The 24,985-nt window shown below is 43.9% G+C and overlaps 1 protein-coding gene across 10 annotated transcripts in view; it reads left to right on the top strand.

Moving 5' to 3' along the window:
- TRERF1 (transcriptional regulating factor 1) overlaps nucleotides 1-24,985 on the top strand; it is a 77,439-nt gene that overhangs the window by 26,742 nt on the left and 25,712 nt on the right. For all 10 annotated transcript variants that reach the window (XM_081000492.1, XM_081000496.1, XM_081000490.1 and 7 more), the window contains exon 2: nucleotides 21,765-23,427. In XM_081000492.1, the coding sequence (XP_080856618.1) occupies nucleotides 22,018-23,427 (1,410 nt within the window). In that variant the 5' untranslated portion in view covers nucleotides 21,765-22,017. The remainder of the gene's footprint in view (nucleotides 1-21,764; nucleotides 23,428-24,985) is intronic.

Below are 24,985 nucleotides of genomic sequence, written 5' to 3'. Positions count from 1 at the left end.
CGTGTGTGTTATTTTGTTGGCATCCATCTGTCTCGAAAGACAGTGGAGTGTGCCTCCGGGGGTGAAGTCAAACCGCTGGAGAATCAGAGTGCCGTATATAACTATCATCCATTCTAGCTAGTATTATTGACAGGTTTCTTTTGGCTCATAAGCTACTGGAAAAAGGAGTTTTAGGATGAAATCTTGTATAAACTAATGCTGTCAGAGTAAATAAAAAGGGGTTCGGGGAAATCAAGGAATATAATAATTCCAACTATTCCTTTGAAATGACAAAGTGCCCACTTCTTATTTTAGCCCATGAATCTAGATTTGCCAAGTTCTAAATTAGGATGCGGCAATATTTATTCAGCAAGGCATAAATCTCATTTTACACATCATTCGAACTGCCTTATAATTTAATAGGCTACAAATTTTACTGGGCCTTGTTAAAAAAAACAAATCAGAAGTGGGTATCTGGCTTAAAGCCTGTTTTCCATCTGTCTGTATTTATAGAATTATGCATGTTTTTAACATGAAAAATGTGAGGTCTGTGTAGTTACAGAGGCAAAGCAAATTAAGTCATTTAGTTGTTAAAACAGGTCAATGTGAATACCACAAATCCTTTTCATCCTCTAAATACTAGCAAAATGCCTGTCGCTATGATGGGCTTGAAGAGAAGCAAAATTAGAAAGAGCTTGAACATCAACAGTGTCTGAGGGCAAGGGGACGGTATTTCAACTATGTCCCACATTGCAAGCTCCCGTCGAATTTAGCGTCTCCAGTGGGAGCCACTAAGAACTAAGTGCTCACCGACATCAGTAGCCATATACCCTGGGTTCCCTTTCTTAGTTACACTAGAACACGGGTGCAGAACATTTTTCAGCCCAAGGGTATTTATCAGGGCCTTGTGGGCCAGGGCAACACACCACTGTGAACAACAGTGAATGTAGATTTTACATTTGTACAGTAGGCTGTTTTATAGACAAGGCCCTTAAACACTCCTGTCTGGCTCCATCTGGGCAAGGAAGAGTAATCACCAGAGTTCAAGGTCATATTGCAGCTAGGCAAAAGCACCCAAGAAGCCTGTGACTGATGAGGGAGATTCTCAGGGGCCGCATAGAGGAGTTCCTCACTCCTGTGCTAGTCTGTGACAATGAGAGGGAACCCAGGAAGCAGTGGTTTTATATACAGCGGGGTGGAGACCCTGGTATTGTCCAGCTGTTGTTGCACTGTGCCTCCTATTCTCCCTCACCACTGGCTGCAGAAAGGGTGGGGCTGATGGGAGTTGTAGTCCAGCAACAACTAGGTAGTGTCAAGTTAGGAGAAGCTGCCATAAAACGGCTGTCATATTGAAAACCACATTGCTTTCAATGAGAACTATTTTCCGAAGCTTTAGTCAAATGGAGCCAAGTCCTGATTCTCTAGCTTCATGTGATGTTCTTCGAGCCTTCGACTGAAGCTGCTACGCTCTTTGTTTTTATTCGTTACCAAACAATACTTCCTCTCCGGCGACTCTTTCTGCATTTTCAGATCAACTCGCCTGCTGACTCAGCAGCCTTTTGTTTTATAAAACGTGAATCTTGAAATATTAATCCTATGTGTTTTGATGGTTTATGTTAGGCCAGGCATAGAGAGCTGGTTCTGTTTGCGGAAACTGGCCTTAGCTCCTGAAAGGTTTGGATATTCTAGATTGGTATTCTTTATAATGTACTGGTGACTGACAAAACAATGGGTGGTATGTGAATATAGAAAGGGTGGAGGATTCTTCCAAAATCAGGCTTGAATCCCAACTTAAGGTAACTTAACAATGCTCACAGGAGAAAATCCCCTCCAATACCCATCCTATGTTAGGGGGGCTTCACTGAACTTTCAAAGTGCCTTAAGGTACACAGATAGGTTCATAATGGAAGGAAGAAAGGGTTAACTTGTCATGGAACCCTTTGCTGAATTTTAAAAATAAAATAAAATCCAAAGGCTTTAGAGGGACTGCATATCTTTAATATGTATTCTGTCACCATACTTTACTGTGTCTCATTAACTTTTTGTTTTTAAACGCAAATATAGGTTGTGCTCCTTTGTTTCTTTTATTTTTACGTTTTCATTTATTTTCTCAAATTACAGTGATTGACTCCGTAACACGAATCAGCTATACCTTCAAGCATTTTGCCCAAATATTTGTCTACCAGCTGCTTTGTTTGTTCAGTGCAATTTGCTGAATCAGACTATAAATTGAGGGTGTTCCCTGGAACTAAAAGCGTGTGAACAGTCTAAATGCATGACTTTGAAATGTTTAAATTTGTGTTTCAAGGACTGTCCTCTGAGAGGGAGGGTTACAAATTGGGATTAGTTTTTTTCAAAATTGCAACCATATTTTTACTGAAATGAAACAAACTTGTTTACAATAACCCCTTGGCATGTTTTATGTTCTTTCTGGTAGTCAATATTTAACCCATGAAAGGAAAGATAGTATGAGATCCCAAAATGATTGTCAGAGGTAATGCACAGTATGATCGGATTTGAGTCCTAATAGCCAATGCGGCAACTCATAGACCCGTTTTCATCCCTATTTATTTTGTTGATCATAGAAACACAGAATCTTAGAGTTGGAAGGGACCCCACAGGTCATCTAGTCCAACCCCCTGCAATGCAGGAGTCCCAGCTAAAGCATCCATGACAGATGGCCATCCCACCTCTGTTTAAAAACCTCAAAGGAAAGAGAGTCCACCACCTTTTGTGGGAGCAAATGTCAGTCCACTGAAAACCTGATAGATGTTTGCTCCAATTCAACTGTTAAAGAGCGGGTTTCCCCAGGGGAAATCGGCAGGACAAGTGGAAGTGTGTACAAGCCCTGAGTGGGCACTGAGGGAGGAGAGGTCTCATTCCCTCACTGCAGTGATAGGGAACCTGTGGCCTTTCAATATTTCTGCACTCCAGTCTCCATCATCCCCTAACTAGCAGCATCCTACAACAGCCCATTGATGCCAGTGTATCATCCAGGTATAATAATAATAATAATAATTTATTATTTGTACCCCGCCCATCTGGCTGGGTTTCCCCAGCAGGTATGCATCTGGCCAGTCAGTAGCTATGCACCTGTGTGGTGCTGATGGATCTGATCTCTGCTGCAGCTGCCACCTTGTGTCTCCCGTTCCTCTTAGCTGTTGTGCAGGGGAAATGGCCAAGTAGAGCCTCTGCTCCAAACCTCCCTAATTTAATAATGACAATTTGATGGTTTATTATGCTTTTATATTCGCTGGAAGCTGCCCAGAGTGGCTGGGGCAACCGAGTCAGGTGGGCAGAGTACAAATAAGATAACAATAAGGACAACAACAACATTGTATAAGAGGCCCTGCAAAAAGCATGTTCACAAAAGCGGAGCAGTTCTGCAGTAACAATCTAATGTGGAAGCACCCTAAAATTATTGGCACTCGGAAAATTGAAATATCGTTAGAACTTGACTGCCCTGACATTATTTTCCTTCCTTTAATTGAATGCCTCTATCTTTAGCTCGACTTTAATGCTAGGCAGCAGACAATTAAAAAATTTGCATGCATTTAAATGTATTATGCAAGCCAGCAATGACAATGCTTTAAAAAATAATTGGTAAGCCTTCATGGGCTCGCATTACACCTGTATTGCTTTGTGACAGAGTAGACGTGTAGAGCTCCTTGGACCTCCAGGACATCTGAGGAAGCAAAGCATACACGTTGTCCCATGTGCGCTACAGAACATGCATGCCACCCTGCTCCTAGCATAGACAGGAGGAGATGGACAGGCCATGGAATCATTGGATTGTGACCAGGCTCTGCTGATTGAAATGAAGGCTGGCTGTGTAAACTGATGCCAGAAAGCTGAAGCAAAATGAATATGTCTTGGCTGGGTCAGGGATATATCTAGACTTTCTGGAACTCTTATATGCTCCTGCTCTTCTTTGTATGTTCAGAGCAGAGCAAAACATTGGTTTAGAGAGTAGGCTGGCAGTTTAATGGTATTTGCCCCCAATAATTTTCAGCCTTTAAACCTTATCTCAGTGCAAAAACCTTTCTGTTATTCCTTGCCTTTTAAAAACCGCTTTCCAGAGTTTTGGAGCAGTATTGGATATGGGCACCCCTGCTTCCAATTCGGAGATGTAAAGTCCTGGGGAGTGGGAATGGTGGAAAAGTGTGCCCTGCCCCATGTTCTTTTCTGTCACTCTATTTCTTATTATTTATTAAATTTGTATACAGTGGTACCTCGAGTTACAAATGCCTCAGGTTACAAACGCCTCAGGTTACAGACTCTGCTAATGAAATATACTCGGAGTTTGTAGTGATTTCATGCTCTTTATTGCAGCTTGTAAAACAGTGATTGAATTGCCCCCCCAAACCTCAGGCTTTTATATACATTATTTATACAATGAGTCCCGTCTGATTGGCTGATTCTACTTCCCTCCTGGAGCCTGATTAGTCTTTTCCTGCAGGCCAATCAGTTCATAGAATCATAGAGTTGGAGGAGACTACAAGGGCCATTGAGTCCAACCCCCTGCCAAGCAGGAAACACCATCAGAGCACTCCGGACATATGGTTGTCAAGCCTCTGCTTAAAGACCTCCAAAGAAGGAGACTCCACCACACTCCTTGGCAGCAAATTCCACTGTCGAACAGCTCTTACTGTCAGGAAGTTCTTCCTAATGTTTAGGTGGAATCTTCTTTCTTGTAGTTTGGATCCATTGCTCCGTGTCCGCTTCTCTGGAGCAGCAGAAAACAACCTTTCTCCCTCCTCTATGTGACATCCTTTTATATATTTGAACATGGCTATCATATCACCCCTTAACCTCCTCTTCTCCAGGCTAAACATGCCCAGCTCCCTTAGCCGTTCCTCATAAGGCATCGTTTCCAGGCCTTTGACCATTTTGGTTGCCCTCCTCTGGACACGTTCCAGTTTGTCAGTGTCCTTCTTGAACTGTGGTGCCCAGAACTGGACACAGTACTCCAGGTGAGGTCTGACAAGAGCAGAATACAGTGGCACTATTACTTCCCTTGATCTAGATGCTATACTCCTATTGATGCAGCCCAGAATTGCATTGGCTTTTTTAGCTGCCGCGTCACACTGTTGGCTCATGTCAAGTTTGTGGTCAACCAAGACTCCTAGATCCTTTTCACATGTACTGCTCTCAAGCCAGGTGTCCCCCATCTTGTATTTGTGCCTCTCATTTTTTTTGCCCAAGTGCAATACTTTACATTTCTCCCTGTTAAAATTCATCTTGTTTGTTTTGGCCCAGTTCTCTAATCTGTCAAGGTCGTTTTGAAGTGTGATCCTGTCCTCTGGGGTGTTAGCCACCCTCCCAGTTTGGTGTCATCTGCAAATTTGATCAGGATGCCCTTGAGTCCATCATCCAAGTCGTTGATAAAGATGTTGAATAAGACCGGGCCCAAGACAGAACCCTGTGGCACCCCACTAGTCACTCTTCTCCAGGATGAAGAGGAACCATTGATGAGCACCCTTTGGGTTCGGTCAGTCAGCCAGTTACAAATCCACTGAGTGGTAGCATAGTCAAGACCGCATTTTACCAGCTTCTTTACAAGAATATCATGGGGCACCTTGTCAAATGCCTTGCTGAAATCAAGGTAGGCTACATCCACTGCATTCCCTTCATCTACCAGGCTTGTAATTCTGTCAAAAAACGAGATCAGGTTAGTCTGACATGACTTATTTTTCAGAAATCCATGCTGACTATTGGTGATCACAGCATTCCTTTCTAGGTGCTCACAGACTGTTTGCTTAATGATCTGCTCCAGAATCTTCCCTGGTATTGATGTCAGACTGACTGGGCGGTAATTATTTGGGTCCTCTCTTTCCCCCTTTTTGAAAATAGGGACAACATTTGCCCTCCTCCAGTCTGCCGGGACTTCGCCTGTTCTCCAGGAATTCTCAAAGATGACTGCCAGTGGTTCTGAGATCACAGTTGTTGCATTCTACAATCCTACCAGCCTAATAGGCTGATTAACTTCTTCCTGGAGCCTGATTGGTCTTCTCCTGGAAGCCAATCAGTTGTTGCATTCTACGATCCTACTTGCCTGTTGTTCTAGGACCCAAGCTTAGTACATAACAGCTAACCTGGAAGAGTTACCTCACGTTGAGAACTTTGACCCAGGATGAGAACAGAAATTGTGGACCGGCGGCAGCAGCAGCAGGAGGCCCCAATAGCGAAAGCACGCCTCTAGTTAAGAACAGTTGCAGGTTAAGAACGGACCTCTGGAATGAATTAAGTTCGTAACTAGAGGTACCACTGTACTGTCCTTTGCCCTCAGGTCTCAGGGCAGTTGTTTCAGTGGCGGAGCTTCATGCTCCAGCACCGGGGGGCGGAGAGCAGGCAGGGGCTGGCGTGTGTCCTGGGGGCGTGGCACGCCACCTGCGGAGGCATAGCACCCAGTGCATGGGGAAGGGGCAGCCGCAATGGCACCCCACCGGGATCGTGCTGCCGGAGCCGGTGTGCTTCCCCCACACTCCTCTTCCTCCGCCAGTGAGTTGTTTCCTTCCACCCCCCAATTCCCTGCAAAGAAAACCCAACTCCCCCCGGGCTATTTAGATCTCTCCATAGCAATGAAATTTCATGGTCAGCTATGAGCAAATCATTGTTTCCAGATGTAATAATCCCAGCCTGATAAACCATGGTTTACTGGACCAGCAGTGAGCTGGCGCCCACATACTTCTTCCTTGTGTCTTTTACTCCATCCTCTCCTCATGCACCCACCTTTAGCAATGGCTGTCTTGGTTTTTGAAATCAGTTTCCCGAGATGTCTGAATCGGGAAACTGGTTTAAGAGTTCCCTCCAAACTAGAATATGAAGCAAGGATCAGGTCCTGGAATGTGATAGCAGTCGGTGCATGGCTTGTTACTAGTTATTCCAGCCTCAGCCTATTGTGTGTTGCTGAGTTGCCCAGGAGGATAATTGGAGATAAAAGAGGAGGGAAGAAAATTATGTGATTGCTGTACAAGCAGAAACAGCTTTTTTCCCTAAAAACGTTGGTTTATAAAATAAAGCCTGCTAAGTTTGTGAGCTTCTGAGCAGAATGCAATTCACCAGCCATGTATGGTGATCTCTCAAATCTTGTGGGACTGCTACTCCCATCATCCCTGACCAATGATCATGCTGGCTAGAGATAATGGGGATTGGATTACAACCACATCTGGACTGGGGGAGGCTGTTTTACTGTCTTCCAGGGTCGACAAAAACGGGGATTTCCAAGTACCTGATTGTATGGCTGCTGTTGGACAAAGTTGTGTAAGTCCCCTCCCCATAGTACTGTAAAATACCATAATCAGGATCTAGGTGGATTGGTGGAAATGTTTTTATACAATAGATGACCTTCTGTGGACTATAAGTAGCCTGCTGTAAATTGCTTACTGTCAGGAACCACAACCATTATTTATGTCCATTTAATCATTAATGAGATTTAAGGTGACACATCAAGTCATAAAACTCTGCTCTTTGACCATCCAATATTTTCTTACCGAGGAAAAGTTCTGAACTGCACCAGTTTCCAGTGGGGTAGCTGTGTTGTTATTATGTTCTTTACTCTTTTACTACTTACAATGCATGCTTATTACAACTTTTAGAACCAGGAATCTAAGTACATTGCTAGTGATTTACTGGAGGTGATTTTCTGTAGGTGTAACATCTGAATGTTCTTTATGCTTACAAAAAAAAAATACTAGATTTCACTTTCTGATTTACAGTTTCTGATTTACAAGATGTTTGCTGCAGCTTTCCAGAGATTACAGAACTGCATTTTTTTAATTAAAGACTTGCAGATGGCCTCTGTAGGTTTGTTGCTCAGGTTCACATTTAAGGTAGTTAGATGTGTACCAAAACATTTTTTAGTTGTGTTTGTGTTCAGATATGTGTGTGTTAATTATTTATGTCTTTTAAAAGCATTCGTGCTTTTCATGCACCTGGTCATAACAACGTTGTTAAAAACCAACAAAAAGAATAATTCAAACCATGATTAAATTCAAACAAGGAAAAACAAACCAATTCACACCAGAAAGCAGTGACAGCAGAAAAAGATTCCAGCTAGGTGGAAAGGTGGCAGAATGAGATGGCCTTTTATCTAAGAGACAGAAACATAAGGCGCCAGCTCTGTAACCAGGGTAGGGCAAATGGGTTCACAACCCCCCTAGATTTGTGCTTCATCCACCTGTCTCTCCAGAAATTTCGGAAAGTTGTCTTAATTTGTGGCATGACAGCCTATGGCTGCCTCCATTTACAAAATAACAGCTTGTTATAAGGACAGGAGAAATTTAAGAATAGGACCCTCTAAAAATTCAGGCAAGGTCTCAGAAGTCTCATCTGCAAGAGCCCCCCAAAGTCTGCTTACTCAAGACTTTTCCCCAACTGAGGGTGGATTTTTCATGATCACAATCACTCTGCAGCCAGGGGTTGAAAAACAGACTCGGGAATTCCTTCCTTTTTAAAAAGTAGATCCCTAGACTTCCTAGTGAGAAAGTTATGGGGTAACACACATAGGTACTTTATAAATGTTTTCTGTCATTTCACAGTAAGGTATTTTGTACTTTGTATATTTTTCCTGGTACTGAGGAAAGCTTCAAGTTAGAAAGCAGGAACATCAATGTTTTTGTGTGTGTGTGTGTGTGTGTGAGTGTGTGAGAGAGAGAGAGAAACATGATTGTGTGATTTCCACAATCAGGACCAGCAGGACATTGCTGACTTTCTATGGTAAGAATAAGGGTGTCAAAGGTGGCTGTCTCTCTAATTCTATGTTATGCTGTGCTTCCCATGGCAGTCGTTCTTGTGTTATGTCATGATCCCCACCATAGCAGCTATTTTGTGGGCTGTGCACCTAGCACTTTGTCAAATAAAGTGAAATAAAGACAGAACTTAAAGTGATCTGAAGAAACATCTTCCCTAAGTTACCCTCTTAAAATACTGGACTCATGATCATAGTGGCTATTTCCCCCTTTTTTTTTCTTGAGTGCTTGATGGCAAAGGATGAAACCAGCCGTAGAGGAATACAGTGGTACCTTGGTTCTCAAATGCCTTGGAACTCAAACAACTTGGAACCCAAACACTGAAAACCCGGAAGTAAGTGTTCCGGTTTGCAAACTTTTTTTGGAAGCCGAATGTGCTCCGATTTGAGTGTTACGCTTCTGTTCTGAACGTGACGCTGACAATTCAAAGCCCTATACGGCCTAGGACCCTCGTATCTACGGGACCGCCTCTCCTGGTATGCCCCACAGAGGAACTTACGGTCTTCAAATAAAAACATCTTGAAGGTCCCAGGCCTCAGAGAGGTTAGGCTGGCCTCAACTAGAGCCAGGGCTTTTTCGGCTGCGGCTCCAACCTGGTGGAACGCTCTGTCACAAGAGACAAGGGCCCTCCAGGACTTGACATCTTTCCGCAGGGCCTGCAAGACAGAGCTGTTCCACCAGGCCTTTGGTCAGGGCGCAGCCTGACTCCCTCCTTTGGCAATCTTTACAATACTTCAGTTTATGATTGCCATCAATTTTGATTTTAATTAATTCTTTGATGTTTTTATAATGTTGCACTATTTTAGTGTTGTTAGCCGCCCTGAGCCCGGCTTCGGCTGGGGAGGGCGGGATATAAATAAAATTTATTATTATTTATTATTATTATTATTAATTTGAGTGCCACACTTCTGTTTTGAGTGCCACACTTCCATTTGAGTGTTACACTGAGGTCTGTCTGTTTTTACTAATTATTTTGTGTTTTCGTTTTTGCGGCTATTTTTGTTTTGTTTTTGCGACTGTGTGGAACCCAGTTCAGCTACTGATTGATTGATTGTGTGACTGCAGTGCATTGTTTATTGCTTTCATTTTATGGATCAATGGTCTCGATAGATAGTAAAATTCATGTTAAATTGCTGTTTTGGTGGTTGTTTTTAAAAGTCTGGAATGGATCAATCCATTTTGCGTTTTACTTTCTATGGGAAAGCACGCCTTAGTTTTGGAACGCTTTGGTATTGGAACGGACTTCCGGAATGGATTAAGTTTAAGAACCAAGGTACCACTGTAGAATCTGTCAGCTGCAGAGACTTTCAGTGACCCATAAGGGTTTAGCAAATTTGGTTTTTCTTTCATTTGACCCATGACTTGGGTGTTTGTGTGGATTTGCTGCCTCCATTGGGCTGGGCCCTGTGTGGCACTGCCACAGAAGAGTCTCTAACCCAAATGTCTATGAAGTTGGGAGCATGCAGAGTCGGGTCTCCAGTAAAGATCTTAAGTTAGGGATGGGGAACCTGTGGTCCTCCAGATGTTGTGGACTGTAACTCCCATCAGCTTCAACCACCATGACCAGGGGTCAGGGATGATGTGAATTGTACTCCCAACATCTGCAGGGCCATACCTTCCTCATCCCTTTGGTTCTTAACTAGCAGCAATGGGTAATCTTCAGCTACTTATGTATGATGGTAGCTGCTTCTCATACATTCATATGAATATACCTCCACGGGATGTGACATTTTGTGTGTGGAAGCTCCTCACATCACCTGCAGTGGTTTTGTTCATGCTACTGAAGATGTTCTTTTTCAGGGCTTGATAAAGTCCGTAATGCATTAACAACTCATAGTGAGTTTATGATCCATACGCAAGGACTGTGTGTGTGTGTGTGTGTGTGTACGCGCACATTCACAATGTTGTTATGGTTGCCATGGCACCAGAGAACCAGTTTCCTCTTGTATTAATTGGCATTTGTGCCTTGGTAATTTTATTTATTTAATTTAAGAGTATTTATTTGTTGCTACCCTGAGGAGCCATGTCAGATCACTGCACAAAGTGGGTCCTTATCGGATATGTGACAAAACTTGTTGTAGGATTGAAGTAGACCGTGCCTGTGAAATTTGTGACCTGCTAACCACACAGAGGCCACCAGCCATGTTTGATGGCTTGCTGGGAAACTGTTTTACTAGTCCTAAGCAGAAAGCAACAGCTTGTATTGTGAGCTCAGAATGCCTTGATGCAAAGGCACACATGTACTACAACCTAGGTGGCATCGTCGAAGGCTAGAAATCGGTGCACAAGGCTTGCAGGAGAAGAAACACGCTGGTGTATGTTTTGGTGTTTGGAGGTACAACCCCTATAATTGTTTTGCTGGGTCTAAGTTCCACTGAAACTAGTGGACATGGTTCTGAGTAGATGCATCTAGAATTGCATTGCTCATTTTTAGTCATGAACTTATGTTTCATGTTGTTGCAGCAGAACAGTTGTGAACTACCTTAGGTGCAGTAATTGAAGCCAAGGCCAATGTTACTCGAGGGGCCTTCCACATACATACACACATGCAATGCATACACATTGTTTTATCTGTGTGCCACTTTTCCACAGTTTAACACCATGCTCAAGGAGGTTCGCAACATGAAAAAATACATAATTACAGCATAACAAAAATAGTCATAAAGAATAAATAAAACAAAAAATACACAACGAAACTGAACAATTTACATATAAATCATAAAAAGATCTGTTGAAGAATCCTTGCAAGGGAATTCTTTTTTTTTTTTATGAACATCTTTGAGTAAGCAAGCAAGAAGCTCCGGTTTTTAACTCAACTGTGCAAACAAATTACTCGTTAGTCAATTGTGGCCTGGAAGCAGTTTTTGTAAAGCTTCCCTTACTAGTGACCAGGTAAATAGACACTTCACAAGCCTGAATTAATCCATGTGCCAGAATCCAGTATATCCCAGTGAAATCATTGGTGAGTAAACACTCCAGAACTCTCTGCTGGATCATAACCTAAGGGCCTGACCACTATGTTTGAATAATAATAAAAATGTAGAAGAGATACTATGATCCCTTTCTGATGTGGGCCATTTTGAGCATATTTAATGACAGCAACAGCCTCCTAGCTAAAACAACACAGACAAATTATGGCAGGGGCCATTTTGAGGATATGTAATGATGGCAACATCAGTTCTTTTGCTAAACAATTCAGACAAATAATTTATCACTTGGAACAGCATTTAAAAAGATGTTGCCAAGATCACAGGATGCACACAGATTGTTTATGCCTGTACTCTAATCATGGAGCATTTGGCAGGGTACAGCCTCAACTAAAAATACACATTTTCAATCTGATTAATTCATTAATTAAGACTTTAAGCCTGTTCATAACTAATTGCAGTTGAAGCGCCATGTGGATCTGATTATTTTCTCCACACCACATTCCCGCGCCTCCAATCTCACGACATGGAGAAAATAGCCCAATTAGTGTGATGAACAGCTGCACGTGAACCGTCTGATGTGTGAAGGCATCCGTTGGAAGGAGCAATTTGGAGTGGCTTCTGTGTGTGTGTGTTGTTCCATGAAGAAAAGCTGTTATAGTGGTTCAGATGCTTCTCCCCACCCCGCTGTCCCAAAATTGGGCTTCAAATCTGGCTGGGATCTTGCAGAGTTGCATGTAGCAGCCTCTCATCATGCCTCTTGGGATTTGTCTCATTGGGGCATCTTTAAAAGGCCTTCCATGGTTGCATAAATTGCAGTGGTCAAATATGAACCCCCCGTGGGGAGACACACCTCCATACAACCTATGCCTGCCAGCAATTCAGCACCTGGACAAGGTGATGCAGGTGGGATATAATGTTGTATGTGGACATGCCCCTGGCACTCGCTCTTCAAGGGGTCATAATTTTATCAGCCTCAGTTCCTCATTTGCAAAATGGGGATAACAGCAGCCGACCCAATTTGACTATTGCCAGAAAAGCCCATCAAGAACTCTGTGAATACAGTGGTACCTCGGGTTAAGAACTTAATTCGTTCTGGAGGTCCATTCTTAACCTGAAACTGTTCTTAACATGAGGTACCACTTTAGCTAATGGGGCCCTCAGCTGCCGCTGCGCGATTTGTGTTCTCATCCTGAAGCAAAGTTCTTAACCTGAGGTACTGTTTCTGGGTTAGCGGAGTCTGTAACCTGAAGTGTCTGTAACCTGAAGCATCTAACCTGAGGTACCACTGTAATATTTTTTCTGGTTGAGTAGCAGCTCCCACCATTCCTGACTGCTGGCCATGCTGACTGGGGCTGCTGGGAGTTGGGAGTCCAGCAACTTCTGAAGGGCAACAGGTTCCCGATCTCTATATTATGATTTAGCAATGCTCAACAATCATCCCCCTTTTTTTTTTTTTGCAGTAGCAGCTTGGTAGGTTGCATAGTGAGATCAAATATCAAATTCCTACTTGGGATGAACTTTCCTGGTGACCTTTGACATCACGCTTGAGCCACCTACCTCACAGACTTGTTGAGAGGATATAAGCCACTTGTTGCTTCTCTGTGGCTGGAAGGGTGAAATAGCAATTTGGTTATCAAGGCAAGACCGACTGGTGAGAGTGTCAGGGTTGGTGCAAGCTGAGCATGGGCTGGAAAGTGATGGCAAATTTGTTATACTACCCTCATTTGTCCCGTGGTGCGAACAGAACAACTTGCTTTACATGAACAACTGGTTATATCAACCCTATAAATGTTTGTTTGTTTGTTTGTTGTGTTAGCTTTGAGCCTCGCCTTTTCATATTAAACATCCAAGATGGCAAACGACAAAGCTAAATAGTTGCAGAATAAAATCAGATTTGAAAAACAAGAACAGATGAAAATAGACAGAGCATTAAAAAAAAAAAGCAGTCAACTGAAAATGAGCAACAGAGGAAACAAATCGCTTAATAGCCAAAAAGCCTTTCCATACAGGAAGTTTGGAACAGGAAGCCTGACAATGTTAGACAGTCTCAATCAGCGGTTCTCAACCTGTGGGTCCCCAGATGTTGTTGGACTACAACTCCCATCATCCCTGAGCTCTGACCTTGCTAGCTAGGGGTGATGGGAGTTGTAGTTCAACAACATCTGGGGACCCACAGATTGAGAAAGGCTGGTCTAGATGGACTTCCCTAGTGAGCAGGTTCTGGAGCATGAATTAGGAACCTTCTGCCTGTAGGCAGAATCAGCAGGCCACAGCCCTTTGCTCCTTTCTGACACACTGGCTGTGTTGAGCTCCCTTTGTGATCATCCCAGCATCAATGGTCATTTACATGGCACTGAAAATACTGAGAGACCCAGGGCAGTGGAAGATGTGGGGCTGAGCAGGAAGCAGTTGCTCCCTTCCTGCACTGCTGGCTCTCTTGGCTTTCTCACTGAGAAAGAGGAGCTGGCAGTGCCGGATCTGTGTGCCAAGAAATGGGCTCCCTTTCCTCAGCATGGCTTCTTCGCTGTGCCCCAAGGAACAAGACTCCCAAGGGAATTCACTTCAGAATGGAGAGGTTCCTCATCCCTGTTTTAGAGCCTAGGGAATGTAAGAGCATAACAAGAGTGTGCTGGATCAGACCGGTGGCCCATCTAGTCCAGCATCCTCTACTCACAGTGGCTGAACAAATTGACTATGGTCAGCCAGCCAGCAGGATTTGAGCAGAAAAGCACTGTCCCCCTCCTGCGGTTTTCATCTACTAGGAAGGCGCTTCCTCTTGTCTGTCCACAACGTGCCTCACATGTTGGCAGGATATAAAGAAGGGCATCTTGTGAAGATCTTAAAACCTAGGCAGGTTTGTAATGAAGAAGGCAGTCTTCCAGATATCAGCAGTATAGACATTTTGTAATTGCAGCATTAAACTGATGGTGGGGGAAATGTGCGTGCCCTCTTAGCGTGCCTTCTTTCCAGGAAAACGTTACAGAAATTGCTTGGCTTTAGACCTTAAGAATTGTGTATCAGGATTGTTATTTTTAAACGGCCTTCTCCGCTTCTGTGCCAGGATGCCTGCAGATCTGATAATGAAGCTATTTTTTTTATGACAGATGCAATTTCAAACTCTGAAAACTGGGACATAGGCAGAAATGCCCTTTGTCTGCCCACTAACTCCTCCTGCCTTTCAAAACAGAACAAAACATAGCAATGAACTCTGTGTACGAAAGCGTACAGTTGGGTTTTCAGGGGACCTAGTCTGAACCAGATATGGTATGTATTTGAATCACTTGTGGCCAGAATAAGTTATTTCTTTTAATACTCCCAGGTCTTTAACTATATAGAAAAAGCTCTCTATAAATTCTTAGTGATGGTAGAATACTAACTTAAGCAATATTTACATTCTGCCCTGGATGACAAAGGGCCCATTGGACTGGATGAGAGAAATTATGTGGCAGCCGTTTTATTACTTTTATTAATTAATTTGTTTTCATTATTTGTTACAGTTTATAAGAACTCCTTCCTTCCATAGAACTCAAGGTAGTTAGTGTGCATTGTTTTCCCCTTCTCACAGCAAACCTGCAAGGTAGAATATGCTGAGAGTTTGTCCCAAAGTCACCCAGTGAGCTTCATAATTGAGATTTAAACCTGGGTCTTGCCTGTAGGAAGTGTGACAGTTAGTTTAACCACTATGTCACAATTTGAGAAGGCTAATAAAGCCCCTTTTCCTATAGGAAACCTGGTTTTATTTGGGCATTTTCTTTATAAAGTACAGTGGTACCTCGGGTTACATACGCTTCAGGTTACAGACTCTGCTAACCCAGAAATAGTGCTTCAGGATAAGAACTTTGCTTCAGGATGAGAACAGAACGGGCTCCGGTGGCGCGACAGCAGCAGTAGGCCCCATTAGCTAAAGTGGTGCTTCAGGTTAAGAACAGTTTCAGGTTAAGTACGAACCTCCGGAACGAATTAAGTACTTAACCTGAGGTACCACTGTATGCATAAACAGATCCAGTTCTTTTCCAGAGGCATGTATTTTAAACAGGACTGTTGCAGATGCTTACATATTGCATCTGTGATAGCTGATGGAAGTGTGTGTGTGTGTGTGTGTGTGTGTGGTTTTTGGATATTGGAATCTGGTTACAAAACTTTCCAGAGGGATGGCTGGTTTAGTGTCTTGCAGCAGAAACAATACCGAGCCCTTGTGGCACTTTAAAGGCTAACAAATTTATTATAGCATAAGCTTTTGGAAACTGTAGCCCATTTTTTTGGTTACAGCTGGGGATAATGGGGATGTAGCAGGGCAGTGGGAACAAGGGAGGGGCAGTGCATGTGATTTCAGCTGTGTGAACCGGCACATTGTGCATTCACCTTCAGACATTAGTTTAAGTATGGTATAAAGCAGGGGTCAGCAAACTTTCAGCAGGGGGCCGGTCCACTATCCCTCAGATCTTGTGGGGAGCCGGACTATATTTTGGAAAAAAAATAAAAAATGAACGAATTCCTATGCCCCACAAATAACCCAGAGATGCATTTTAAATAAAAGCACACATTCTACTCATGTAAAAACACGCTGATTCCCGGCCCATCTGCGGGCCGGATTTAAAAGGCGATTGGGCCGGATCCAGCCCCTGGGCCTTAGTTTGTCTACCCATGGTTTACCGTACTTTAAAGTGATGTGTGAACCTGGCCTAGTACAATGAAATATAACTGTGATTTGCCTCGGTGTTAATGTATTTCCATCACAGTAAAGGAACATATATTATTAAGATTCTTTGGAACTGGTAAGTCTGGATAGTGGTTGCATTACCCTTTTAATGTTTGAAACTATCATTGTTTATTACTTTATTTATTTTATATACCGTTCCTTAAGGCATCTACTTGTGTATAAGGCCAATTGATGTCATCCTTTCCAATAAGTCCTATTTGGTGTCCTTATTTCCTTACGATATGTACTTAGGCTCACGACCTTAATTTAATTGCTTTTTGTGTGTGCCTTAGATGAATCATTTTGGGGCATATGAATACAACATAAAATGCTACAAAGAACAAATTGCCTCAGAGTAATTGAGATTTCTGAAAACAGGAGTTGCTTCACAGATTTATGTGTTGTTTATCAGATTTATAATTGGACTATGAACATGGCACGTTTAAGGAGTCTATTAAGCAAATGTTCATTTGACAAGATGGTATGTTCTCTCACCTTATGGTTAGAAATAACAATGGAATATAAGAACATCAAAACGGACTTGATGGATCAGAGCAAAAGGACAAGTACTAGTTCACTTAGAAGTAAGTTCTGCAGTATTCAGTGAGGCTTATTCCCTAATAAGTGTGATTATGATTGCAGCCTTAGTCTACAAAAAATGGAGGTGGCATTGTTGGTCCACAGGAAGTGGACGTAGAATCCAAAAACCGCATGGCTTTATTAGGACCAGCCAAAATGTCTCAAAATCACAAGCTTTTGATTTGACCAGAACTCTTCCATCAGGGCAGAAGAAACTAGGTGTGATGGTGTTAGCTCAAAGCCGACAGTTTATACAACAATCTACAGAATGCAGAAAGAGTTATGCAGACACAATTAGATTAGCCTCACCAGCTCTAAGAGAGATTGCAAGATGCACCCAGGACTACATGGACAAAGAAACAACAATGACCTTACTTTCCAGCTATGGTCAGTCAGTTCCCCCCGGAAGCTCACAACCAGCCACTTGTAAGGGATTATTGGGATCTCACCTGACAATGATGGTGGAGTTTAAGCCTTTTGACCCCGGCTATGGTCCCGACGAAAATCTCTCATCTGAAGCAGCTATTTGCATTGGGAGGAAATCCATCACCATTGTCAGTGGCAAATGGCAACTTTTGATGAGCAGTTTTTGTCAGGACATGGGGCAGGGGGAGATTTTCGATTTTGTTAAAAACAACAACACCATTCTCATCTGTTGCAGTTCTAATAACTAGCAGTTCCTCGCGGCACCTGCTGTTTTACATTTAAAAAACACCCATGCTGAATTCAAAGACAGTATTTAGCATCCTGCTTGGTTTTGCCATTCCTCAGCGTCCAGAACACACAATGGTGGGGATTTTGCTCCATATTACTAATGTTGATGGTAGTGGTGGGGAAACACACTATGTAATGAGATTGGCCTAGATACTATGGAGGGGAAGGTGGCACATAAGCCAAAAGACAATCTGAACTCATCTGTATTCATTAAATGAAAATCAGCTAACAGAGTACATAAAAATAAAAAACCAGCCAGGCTCTCCCTACCCATCCTTTAAGCACTTTATCAAACATGCCGAACTTCCTTTTTCAACCATAGGAATAGCCTTGCTGAAGGCCCATCTTGGCTAGCCTCCTGCTTCCCATGTGGGCTAACCAGATGCGTTCAGGAAGGCCACAAGCCACAGGCACAAAGGCGGTGGCCTGTCCCACTGTTTCCTTCAAAAACTGGTATTTAAGTGGCATACCTCTTCTGCTCACACGTAACGATGAGCCACACTTTCTGGCTTATTGTGGTTGTCAAGAATGAGCAGCACGCTTGTGCACGCTGTCCAGTTTGCTCCTTCCGTGGCACGTGCGGGATAAAGCAAACCAAGAAACACTGGCTTTCCATTATGCCTGAACCGGGTGGTTTGTTTCGCCATAACAAGACTTGAAGCCGTGGTTTTCCTGGTTTTAACCCATAAATCCCTAAGTAGGTTGGGACCAGGTTACTTGGAACATTGCCTCCTCCCGTGTAGATCTTAGGCTCCTCTGCAAAATCCCTGCTCCTGAGGCCAGCCAAGGAGAGGATGGTTTCAGTAGTGGTACCATGGCTATGGAATGATCTCCCAGGGGGAGGGTTACCTAGTACTTTCTCCAGTGTCATTTCAGCACCAGATGAAGACTTTTTTGATCACTTGGGCCTTTTAATTTGTTCTTCTTTTCTTTTCCTTTCTTTGAAATCTAGCCTGTTTTTTATTACAAGAGAAACAGCATTAAAAAACCAACCAACCCCTGGCCGTCTTTTATTGAGCAGGATTCAGCTAATGAGTCTTATTAGCAGAAGCTTGTGTTAAGGACTTCTGCTTGCCTAGCAGGGCTTCCCCCACTTCTCTTCCCCCTGCAAGCCCCCGAAATTGGCTTGGGCAGGGGGTTGGGGGAACCCCTAAATAGCGTGCAGGGGAAAGACAAGGGAAACTTTTGTCTGACAAGCGCTCTTTCACTCTTATCACACACACACGGAGCATTGTAGTGTTCATAGCCTGCCAGGGAATATTTGTTTGGTGGGTGGCTATATAAATTCAAATATTACTGCTGCTACTACTAGTAGTATTAACCTTCCCATTAGTATTCTCTATTAGTATTAGTAGGGAAGGTATTACAACTCCTTAATAACTTTTGGTCACCCATTGCTGCACCTTTCCCAGCTCTGATATCCTTTTCGATATGTTTGATATCTTGCGCATCTATTAAAATTTGAACCTTGCCTCGTTTTTCGAAATCCATTTTGCATTTTGAAGCAGGCACCGAGTTTTCTCTCCCCTCTAATGCATGACTCCCAGCAGTGAGAAATATTTGAAGTATTTTGGAAAAAAAATTAATAAAGCAATTTAGCCAAAAGATAATAGCTGACATTTATGGAAGAGAATTGCTTGGCTGCTTTGGGAATAATTGTGTCCATAAGAAATTATCTCTTTTGCATTAAATTGAATAAATGCAATTAATGAGAAGTTAATATAGTCCTCCCATTTCAGAGTAATGATGGCATTGGTTTTTGTTTTTTAAAAAATATGTCTTGACACTGTTATCTGTTTATGTAGAGGGAGGGGCTTTTATTGTGGTTTCCACAATGGTTCTTTAAAGAAGATGAGCAATATTTCCCCCCCAAATTTTAATAAAGAAGATATTAAGAACTGCATTTTTTTCCTCCCCTTCTTTCTCAGACCGTCAGCTTAATCACATTTGCAGTGCTGTAACTGTTCTAAATCAAATGTTTTCAAGATTATTGCAGTGAGCATTCTTTAGACAAGAAAATATCTGAGCCTCTGTGCTTTTCAGTCTTCCTCACTGCCTGATTTCAAGGAAGAGGTCAGAAGTAGTCTATGGTCCTTTAAAAGAGAGAAAATACTTCTGACATTAAATTTAATCTCCCCCCCCCCAAAAAAAAAACCCCAGCTTCAGGACTGAAATTTGACATTGAGATTTGCTAAGCAAGCCAGTGTGGTATAGTGGTTCTGTTATAGGCTGGGAACTGGGAGGCCAGGGTTCAAATCCTACCTTAACCATGAAGCTCACTGGGTGGCCATGGGCCAGTCACACCCTTTTAGCCTAACCTACCTCTCAGGGTTATTTTGAGGGTAAAATCGGGAGAGGGAGAACAATGTGTGCTACTTTCCTGGAGGGAAGGTGGGATATAAGCAGGATAAATAAATAAATGTGTTTGTGCTGGTGAATCATTCAAGCCCTCTGCAGTCTTCCACACACACAGGATTAGACATGCATTAGCAGAAGAAGCCCATTGACCCCTCCCACTCTGTTAGTCTCTCATCACCAGTCCCCATCATCCTCTGCAAAGTGAGAGCTGAACATCCGCAGCAAGGAATCTTCACAAGTAGAGAACTGCAGGAGTTGAACCCCCTTGGTGGGTGTGGCAAGAGAGAGTTAGGACCCAAGGCCTCATTCCTGCTCTCCACCTCACTGTGTGAGGGGTGTATCTTCAGAAGAAGGCTGTGGCCTGGGTAGTGATGGAGACTTCAGTAGATCATCCCAGGCTGAGGCCTAGCACACATGCACCTGTTAAAATGTGGTGGTGTTGGGGCACAAGGGAACAAGGCTCAGCACATCACTCTTTGATGCTTGCAGAATAAGGCTCAGTGGGTCTCCCATCTGGAAAATTTCCAGAGAGCTTCTTGTAGGCCATTCTTTACCCACTAGTGAATAGGTTGGTGTCCGCTAGGGTCTTCAACAGCAATGGAGAGCTTCTCAAAGGAGAGAAGGGTAAGCCCAGTACAATTTGAGAGACCTGTTGTCTGCTCTACACAGTGGCAAGAGATTTTCCCAAAAGCCAACTTTGGGCACATTGATAGGTGTGGTTTCTAAGCTGGACTCAGACTTTAGTAAGGTCTTCTTGGACACCAAGTTTATCCATGTGGCCAGCTGATAAACCTAGCGTCTGCTCTGGATACCTTCCAGGGGCAACAGAAGAAGGTCTGCCAGTTGGTAGACCAAATGTTCTTTGAAAAATAAACCTTCAGAAGGGTTTCTTGCACACTGTAGCTAACCAGTAGACCTTCAATGTGTTTCTTCTCTGCCATGCAGAATGTGAATCATTGTCATCTCCAGGTAGGACTAGGAGAGACCCCAGTCTGAAACCCAGGAGAGCCGCTGCAAATCAGTGTAGATGATAACCAACTAGGTGGACCCCGTATGAGACAGCTTCTGATGTTGGTAGCCACCTCTAGGTTTTATGTTACATCACCCCCACTAACTCACTCTGCCTTTGCATTCTTACTGCCTTCGCAATGTTAGACTTCTCTACTCTGACCTTCATATACAATTGGGGGGTGGGGGTGGAAGAAGGAAACCAGAATCTGGGGCAGACTGGAGGGAGCAGGAGAGAGTGTGATGGCTGGGTGCAGTTTGCTTTTCTTAACTCTGGGTTGAGACACACCCTGTGGAAAAGAGGTGGAGAAGCACTCTCCATTCTGTTAGCCGGACAGCTTGCTTCTCCGGGGATTCCATAGGGAGGTAAGGGGATTATTTGGCGGGGAAGGCTAGTGGATGGAGCAATGATTATTACCTGACATTTCCTTTTGGAGAGTGGAATTCTTCATCTGCATTCCAGCTACTCACCCCACTAATTCATTGTATTTGAAATCCTAGGGGTGTGGCATTGGAGTTGTATTTAGAGCATAGAAATGAAGAGCAGAAAAATGTTTTTCTCAGTGATAACAGATTTAATTACCTTTTCTTAAAAAAAACCTGCACTTTTGCGTAGGGTCAAGTGTTCTTTCTTTCCTTCCTTTTTCTGTTTTAACTATGCTAGGTGCACTCTTGTCCCAAGGAAAGTTGATAAGGCTATGCAGAACAGAATAAAAACAATCACACCTTTTTCCTTTCCCTTCCCAGGTGTCCAGAGTATGCCGAGTATATTCTTAGAATGAAGACTGATGCTTTTTCGGCCCGTTTAATGAAGGAATGAAACATTCTCTGCTTGAAAGGGGGAACAGCCATCCAGAAAGAATTTAGTTCCGTAGTGCAGATGGAAGAGCCAAAAAAATAAATAACTTCACAGACGATTTCTCAGGGATTACAGATCTTGGTGTGTGGTTTCTTAAAAAATTTAAAAAATAAAAAATTAAATGGTTTTTGTTGAGAGAAAATGGGAGATCAGCAAATGTACAAAACGAGCCATGTTGTCAACAACAACGAAAGCTTGTATTACCACCACCAGCAACAACAACAACAACACCTAAATTCCCTTGCACCGTTAAACCACAGCTATGGAACATCAGCCATGGATGCAACTCAGGAATCTCCGCTCTCCCCATCGTTCCCCCAAGACACCAGGGAAAACATAGCTTTGAATGCTGGGTCCAAAACCCTTGGGTTGATGGATTCTCCTAGGCAATCCAGTTGGGCCCATTTGGGTTCTGGGAGCCACGCCCCAGTGAGGAACAACCAAAACGTCATGTGGGGCTCAGTGGGGCAAGGCGAAGTAACTGACGGATACGAGCATCTGTGTTCCCAAGCCAATGAGGTCAGGCCGCAGAAAATGACGAGTGGTGTTTTGCATAAGCTGGACTCCTTCGCCCAAGTGTTTGCAAACCAGAACTTAAGGATCCAAGTCAACAACGTATCTCAGGTCATCCAGCCTTCGGCGATGGGTGGCACTGGGGACAGCGCTCTTCGGCAGCTGCTGTCTCAGAAGCCTGTGGTGGAGCAGCAGCCCGCCGTGCAGAGATACCAACAGGTGCCGCAGCAAGTCCACCAGGGTTTTGTCGGCACGGCGCAGAAGCAGCACATGCACATGATGGCGCACCAACAACCCCTCTATTATGACGAACAGCAGCATTTAGCCCATCTGCAGATGCACCCTGCGATGCATCAAGGGCAGGCCCACTTCCAGCAAATGCACTCTCAGCACCTGCTGCCGCAGCAGCTACAGCAGGATCAATACTATCTGCAGCAGCAGCAGCAGCAGCAGCAGCAGCAGCAATCCCACCAAGGACAGCATAGGCTTTTAATACATGAGTTGCAGCAGCAACAGCAACAGCAGCAGCAGAGGCAATGCCCAGTGCAAACAGCTCAGTATTATTCAATACAGCCTATGATGCAACAGTTGCAGCAGCAGCAGCAGATGCAAATGCAACTTCCTGCCTTTCACAGAGATCCTGACCAGAAGCCTCTGCACAAGACTCATCAGTACTCTCAGGATCGGGGTCATTCTGTGCAGCTCGTTCAGCTGGGAGCAGTGCCTCAGTACTTCTATCAAGATCAGCAGCAACCCTTCAGGCATTTGTATTCGCAAAGCTTATTGCAGCAGCAGCAGCAGCAACCGCCCCCAGGAGATGCCAGTCAGCCAAACCATTACCAGAGCAACAACAAGGCTCAGGCACTGATGGATTCGCACCTTGGATTCCCCTTGGCAGAAGGGTCGGAGGGCCCAGTTCAGCAGGACATGAATTCTGTCGCTGGTGGCGTCCCTCAGCAACCTCTGATGCCCCCAGAAGGCATCCATGTGGATAGCAAAGGACCACAGCCATTGTCCCCTGGTCCAATGTGGCCTCAGGTATGTAATACTTTCTTTCCTGTATCTGAGTTTGGGAAGAATCAGAAACCAAATTCGCCTCTGCCGTGTGAAATGGAATTCCCTCAGAAGGTTTAGGCTCCCATTGGCACAACAGTTTGCTGAATCCACAACTTATTAGCCTGGTCACTGAGGTCCGGCTACAAGGGCCCTCTGGCGGTTTCCTTACTGCAAGAAGTGAAGCTACAGGGAACCAGGCAGAGGGCCTTTTCGGTAGTGATGTGCACCCTGTAGAACATCCCATCAGATGTCAAGGAAATAAATAACTACAGTCGTACCTTGGAAGTCAAACGGAATCCGTTCCAGAAGTCCATTCGACTTCCAAAACGTTCAAAAACCAAATCGCAGCTTCTGATTGGCTGCAGGAAGCTCCTGCAGCCAATCAGAAGCCGCAGAAGCCCCGTCGGATGTTCGGCTTCCAAAAATAGTTCTCAAACCAGAACAGTCGCTTCTGGGTTTGCGACGTTCGGGAGCAAAAACATTCGGGAACTAAGCTGTTTGAAAACCAAGGTACTGTGTATTTGACTTTTAGAAGACACCTGAAGGAGAATTCAGCAGCATTCTGCATTCAAAGATTAATTATCACCATGGGGTCTCTGTTAGTGGAAGCCAAGCCGACCACAGGTGGAAGGGGGAGCATTTTGCTCCCACAGTAATATTCCCCATGCAGCCCCTGTAAACCCAGCGTCTGGGGTGCGAGGCAGGCTATTAAAAACAATACAGCGTCAGACATTTAAAACTTCCCTAAACAGGGCCGCCTTCAGTTGTCTTTTAAAAGTAAAATAGTTGTTTGTTGCCTTGACATCTGCTGGGAGGGCATTCCACAGGGCAAGTGCCACTACCAAAAAGACCCTCTGCCTGGTTCCCTGTAACCTCACTTCTCTCAGTAAGGGAACCGCCAGAAGGCCCTCAGCGCTGGACCTCAGTGTCCGGGCTGGATGATGGGGATGGAGACGCTCCTTCATGTATACATGTATACATATTCAAATGAGCACCCCTCACGTGTTGGAGGGGGAACAGGGTCAGTCCGCCATCAATACATGCACCAGCTACAGTCTGTCTCTGCAAGCCAAGCCAAGGCAAACGGCTGTATGCTTCACATGATTCCCCCTGCATGTTCTTTATATTCATGTACATTTGTGTGTGCATACAGCTCCTTCACACTAGCACCAAATGTGCAGCTGGTCAGAGGCTTCACAAACATACACATCATTGCGGATGGGACATAACTAGGGATGTAAGATGGCATTTCCCCCCCCTGTTCTGCCCTATACTTACTGCATGCAGCGCTGTTTCCGTTCTGCTGCAGCTTGTCTTGCTGTCTGATGCGGTGGAATTAAGCATAGCTTACACAGTTCACATCATTAATTAGGATGTCACTAAGTTATTCCAGCCCAAATATTTCAATGCAAAGGAAACACAATGCAAGCGTGATCATTTATGTGTAATTTGTGGGCTGAAAGCAACAGCAACAGTGAATACTGATCATATTTGCTAGACTGATTTCCATTGGGCATGGGGCAAATAAGGAAACACAGTG

This window comes from Podarcis pityusensis (genome assembly GCF_964106645.2).
Source record: "Podarcis pityusensis genome assembly, chromosome: 3".
NCBI classification, from domain to species: Eukaryota; Metazoa; Chordata; class Lepidosauria; order Squamata; family Lacertidae; genus Podarcis; species Podarcis pityusensis.
The sequence above is the reverse complement of the archived record's forward strand: the minus strand, read 5'-3'. Positions and strand labels throughout refer to the sequence as shown.